We start from the raw sequence: 6152 nt of genomic DNA on the forward strand, positions 1-6152 counted from the left end.
GCGTGGATTATTAAAAAAATAATTCTCAAGGCCTAACAGACCAATAGGCGTGGATTTTTTAAAGAATTTTTCTCAAGGCCTAACAGACCAATAGGCATGGATTTTTTAAAGAATTTTTCTCAAGGCCTAACAGACCAATAGCCGTGGACTTTTTAAAAAATTTTCTCAAGGCCTAACAGACCAATAGGCGTGGATTTTTTGAAGAATTTTTCTCAAGGCTTAATAAACCAATAGGTGTGGATTTTTTAACGAATTTTTCTCAAGGCCTAACAGACCAATACCCATGGATTTTTTAAAGAATTTTTATCAAGGCCTAACAGACCAATAGGAGTGGATTTTTTAAAGAATTTTTATCAAGGCCTAACAGACCAATAGGCGTGGATTTTTTAAAGAATTTTTATCAAGGCCTAACAGACCAATAGGTGTGGATTTTTTAAGGAATTTTTCTCAATGCCTAACAGACCAATAGGCGTGGAATTTTTAAAGAATTTTTATCAAGGCCTAACAGACCAATATGCGTGGATTTTTTAAAGAATTTTTATCAAGGCCTAACAGACCAATAGGCGTGGATTTTTTAAAGAATTTTTATCAAGGCCTAACAGACCAACAGGCGTGGATTTTTTAAATAATTTTTATCAAGGCCTAACAGACCAATAGGCGTGGATTTTTTAAAGAATTTTTATCAAGGCCTAACAGACCAATAGGCGTGGATTTTTTGAAGAATTTTTCTCATTGCCTAACAGAACAATAGGCGTAGATTTTTTAAAGAATTTTTATCAAGGCCTAACAGACCAATAGGCGTGGATTTTTTGAAGAATTTTTCTCATTGCCTAACAGAACAATAGGCGTAGATTTTTTAAAGAATTTTTCTCAAGGCCTAACAGAACAATTGGTGTGGATTTTTTAACGATTTTTTTCAAGGCCTAACAGAACAATTGGTGTGGATTTTTTAACGATTTTTTTTTCAAGACCTAACAGAACAATTGGTGTGGATTTTTTAACGATTTTTTTTTCAAGTCCTGACAGACCAATTGGAGTTGAATTTTTAAATGTTTTTAAGGCCTAACAGACCCATAGACGTAGATTTTTTTAAATAATTTTTCTCAAGGCCTAATATAGCAATAGGCGTGAATTTTCTAAGACTGTTTCTCAAGGCCTAACAGGGCAATGGGCGTGAATTTTCTAAGAACTGTTTCTCAAGGCCAAACAGGCCAATGGGCGTGAATTTTATAAGGACTGTGTCTCAAGGCCTAACAGTCCAATAGGCATGGATTTTTTTGGAATTTTTCTGACAAGAGGTTTAACTAAATGTTCACCCCTTTATTTGGAAATCATATTTCCGTTCACCATATCCAGACATTAGTTATTCACATTTTGTTATAAAAGATCTTTGACCTTCTCAAATAGACCCTTATACTTAGTAGACTTTCTCCTCATAGCTTTCCAACTATCCTCTTATGTGTTATTTCTACAACTAATTACTACCACATCTATGTCTTCTTCCCTTTGGTAGAGATTAAAATCACACATTCAACAAATACCCCACATATGAAGATTCACATTTTCACTTAGTGTACCTTTGTGTAAATGAAAACTCAATCTTAAGAAGATTTACAATCCCAAACGCACACTCACACAAATCTACAATAATTTGTCTTCACTCAATGCCATACCTTGTGTGTGTGTGGCTATTAGAATTTCCGATTTTGATTAAATTTTATTTGCATGTCATTGAAACCGGGAGGATAACTAGTCCCAGGTAGGCGGTGAAAATGAAGATATCTAAACGAAGAGCTAACCATCCAGGCAGACAACCAATCTTCGTGACAACTCAAACTATTTGTAGTAGACATTTGCATATAAAGAATAATTTTATGTGTGTTTTGTGATATTCAAGTAGACATATATGAACAAAGAAGAAGAAGAACAACAGCAACAAAAAAATGTTGAAAAAGTGATTGAGAAACTTCTTCATGTTTAATATTTAAACAAAACAAATTGTCAAGTCAACAATTTTTTTGGCATGGTACAATATTTGCATAAAAGACAATATAAACTTTTGAGAGTAAGTGTTTATTAGGGTGGAACACAGAACTACGAAAAAAATATATTTTTAATAAACCTTATATGGCTTTGGAAAAAATATTTTTTTGAAAAATCCACGCCAAGGCCTTTAAAAAATCCACGCCTTGTAAGGCCTTTAAAAAATCCACGCCTTGTAAGGCCTTCAAAAAATCCACGTCTTGTAAGGCCTTCAAAAAATCCACGCCTAGTAAGGCCTTCAAAAAATCCACGCCTTGTAAGGTCTTCAAAAAATTCACGCCTTGTAAGGCTTTCAAAAAATTCACGCCTTGTAAGGCCTTCAAAAAATTCACGCCTTGTAAGGCCTTCAAAAAATCCACGCCTTGTAAGGCATTCAAAAAATCCACGCTTTGTAAGGCCTTTAAAAAATCCACGCCTTGTAAGGCCTTTAAAAAATCCACGCCTGGTAAGGCCTTCAAAAATCCACGCCTTGTAAGGCCGTCAAAAAATCCACGGCCTTTGAAAAAATATTATTTAAAAAATCAACGCCTAATATAAACCTTCTGTAATATTCTTTGAAAAATACTTTTCAAAAATCCGCGCATATGACATTAATGTCCCATTGTGCACCATCATACAATTGCTTACGTTGTCGCTCAATTATCAGACATAAAATGATTTAATGCATAAATTGCCCTACATGAAACGGAACATAGGCTACCACACACCTCCTTACTCTTTTTAGCTACCCTTGACAACCGCATCGCTTTAAAACTTCCTACGTCATCACTCAATCATTTGCATTATTTCGAATATTGTATGCGACTTTTTTTCAAGTCATTCTATTTTGGAATTTGATCCATGATTTAGTTGGACGGAATCACTTCATCGCAATGGTAGTGGAAAAATTGGATGCCATTATATTTGGAGCGAGTGGCTTTACTGGGAAAATTGTTGTCGAAGATGCTGTGGACATACTTAGAGATTTCAAATGGGGCATTGCGGGAAGAAATGAGGTAAGGAGGCACATCCGACACTATGGAAACGATAATGAAAAAGTGTGTGTGTTTTCTATCCCTTAGGAAAAATTAAAAACCGTATTGGAAACAATTGGAAATAAAACGGGAAAGGATTTGAGCCACATACCCATCATTGTAGCTGATGTGGAGGATCAAGCATCGTTGGATGTTATGGCTAAGAAGTGTAAGGTGAGTAAAGAAAATCGAAAAATGTGAAATGGTGCTTCTCTGTTACGGCCACCGTATTTTAAAATTAAATAGTATACTAGTCTAGGAAAAATTTCTATTTAAAAAATCCACGCCCATTGGTCAGACAACCCTTGAAAAAATCTATTTGAAAAATCCACGCCCATCTATTCTTGAAAAATTATATTTAAAAAATCCACGCCCATTGGTCAGACAGTCCTTGAAAAAATCTATTTAAAAAATCCACGCCCATTGGTCAGACAGTCCTTGAAAAAATCTATTTAAAAAATCCACGCCCATTGGTCAGACAGTCCTTGAAAAAATCTATTTAAAAAATCCACGCCCATTGGTCAGATAGTCCTTGAAAAAATCTATAAAAAATCCACGCCTAAGGTTGGGTTAGTCCTTGAAAAAATCTATTTAAAAAATCCACGCCCATTGGTCAGACAGTCCTTGAAAAAATCTATTTAAAAAATCCACGCCCATTGGTCAGATAGTCCTTAAAAAATTCTATTTAAAAAATCCACGACTTTTGGCAAGACTGTCCTTGAAAAATCTATTTAAAAAATCCACGACTTTTGGCAAGACTGTCCTTGAAAAAATCTATTTAAAAAATCCACGCCTATTGGCCAGATAGTCCTTAAAAAATTCTATTTAAAAAATCCACGCCTATCGGCCAGATAGTCCTTGAAAAAATCTATAAAAAATCCACGCCTAAGGTTGGGTTAGTCCTTGAAAATATCTATTAAAAAAATCCACGTCTATTGTCCTTGAAAAATATAATTGAAATCATTTTTCTATAGATTGTTTTAAATTGCTGTGGACCCTTCCGCCTGTATGGCGAGGCTGTGGTGCGAGCCTGCATCGAAGCCGGTACTCACCATGTGGATATAACTGGAGAACCACAATATGCGGACATCATACAATTGAAATACAACGAATTGGCTCAGCAAAAGGGATCCTTTGTCATACCCACCTGTGGATTTGAAAGTATACCCGCCGAAATGGGTGTACTGTATGCGGAATTAAATCACCCAGGTGCGTATGGAAACAATTTTCCTCAAATAAATAATTTTAAAAATTCAACATTCCAGGCATTCTCAATTCTGTGGAGCTATACTGGGAAACAAAACTGAATTATGTCGATAAATCGTCGAAGGCGATATTGCATAGTGGTACCTGGGATAGTATTGTCTATTACATGCAGCACTCAAGAGAAATTGCCACGCTGCAGCGGCAATTGAATTGTGAGAGAATACGGGAAACGAATCCAAAATTGAAATTGAAGTAAGTAAATATTCAATTTGAAATATTTTTTTAATTAAATTTTTTTCCAGTCGCAAGATCCACCAAATTGATGGTACGAACAGCTTCTTTGTGGCCATGACAACGGCGGCCTGTTTTATGGTCCAGAGATCCCAACGTCTCTTAAACCTCTGTGAAAGTAAGCGGCCCATACAGTTTGGAACCTATATTGGATTTACGTAAGTATACCAATTAAAAAATCCACGCTTAAGGGTCTTATAGTCCTTAAAAAATTATATTTAAAAAAACCACGCTTAAGGCTCTCATAGTACTTGAAAAATTCTATTTTTATTGTCCTTGAAAAAAAAATATTTAAAAAATCCACGCTTAAGGCTCTGATAGTCCTTTAAAATTCTATTTGAAAAATCCACGCTTAAGGCTCAGATAGTCCTTGAAAAATTCTATTTTTATTGTCCTTGAAAAAAATTATTTAAAAAATCCACGCTTAAGGCTCTGATAGTCCTTGAAAAATTCTATTTTTATTGTCCTTGAAAAAAAAAAATATTTAAAAAATCCACGCCTAAGGCTTTAATAGTCCTTGAAAAAATTATTTAAAAAATTCACGTCTTAGGCTTTTATAGTCCTTGATAAAGTTATTTTAAAAAAATCCACGCCTAAGGCTTTTAGTCTTTGAAAAAAAATTATTTAAAAAATTCGCGTCTAAGGCTATGATAGTCCTTGGAAAAAATTATTTTAAAAAAATATAAAATGTCCACGCTTAGGCTTGAAAAAAATTATTTAAGAAAATCTCTTCCTTCCTATACAGCACCTATTGGTGGGCCCTACTCTTTCCCATACTCATGATGATCGGTTATGTGATGGCCAGCTTTGATTTTACACGAGAATTGTTGCTTAAATACCCGCACATATTCTCCTTTGGTTTTATGACCCATGAAGGTCCTGTGGAGGCAAATCGTAAAGCCATCGAATTTAATTATATTCTCAAGGCAAGAGGGTGGTATCAAAGTACACCGCATGCACCCGACCCAACCCATGAAATTATTGTACGAATATCGGCCAAGGATCACTACTATGGGGTAACCAGTAAGGCGTTGCTGTTGTGTGCCAGGACAATATTAACTGAGAGGAATAAGATGCCGGGAAAGTAAGTCGAAGATTAAAAGGATTTTGATTTATAATTGAAATGATTTTTTTTATTTTCCAGTGGCGGCGTAATACCACCAGGCTATGCCTTTTACAAAACCAGTCTTCTACAGGAGATATGCAGCGGGAAATATGGCTTGAAATTTGAATTATTGTAAAATAGAAAATTAAATTGATGCTCCTTTAAAAAAAACTAATTTTACATTATTTTAAAGATTTTAGTTATTACAAATATGTGTAAGGGTAAATAAATAATTTTTGGAAATTGGCCTTTGAGTCCTTGAAAAATTCAATTTAAAAAATCCACGCCTAAGTTTGATGTTGGTCCTTGAAAAATTCAATTTAAAAAATCCAGTTTATTAAAAATATTTAAAAAATCCACGCCTAAGTTTGGTGTTGGTCCTTGAAAAATTCAATTTAAAAAATCCACGCCTAAGTTTGGTGTTGGTCCTTGAAAAATTCAATTTAAAAAATCCACGCCTAAGTTTGGTGTTGGTCCTTGAAAAATTCAATTTA

At 34.5% G+C, this 6152-nt stretch overlaps 1 protein-coding gene across 1 annotated transcript; it reads left to right on the forward strand.

Annotated features, from left to right (window-relative positions):
* The first annotated feature begins 2915 nt into the window (after window positions 1-2915).
* LOC133331660 (saccharopine dehydrogenase-like oxidoreductase) lies at window positions 2916-5794 on the forward strand. Its single transcript, XM_061540041.1, has 7 exons — window positions 2916-3038; window positions 3105-3230; window positions 4031-4265; window positions 4322-4514; window positions 4565-4711; window positions 5299-5637; window positions 5698-5794. The coding sequence occupies exons 1-7, from the start codon at window positions 2916-2918 to the stop codon at window positions 5792-5794; spliced, it is 1260 nt and encodes a 419-aa protein (XP_061396025.1).
* Window positions 5795-6152: the final 358 nt, after the last annotated feature.

This window comes from Musca vetustissima, unplaced genomic scaffold (assembly GCF_032173495.1).
Source record: "Musca vetustissima isolate MV318-11 ecotype Yass unplaced genomic scaffold, APGP_CSIRO_Mvet_v1 utg144397, whole genome shotgun sequence".
NCBI classification, from domain to species: domain Eukaryota; kingdom Metazoa; phylum Arthropoda; class Insecta; order Diptera; family Muscidae; genus Musca; species Musca vetustissima.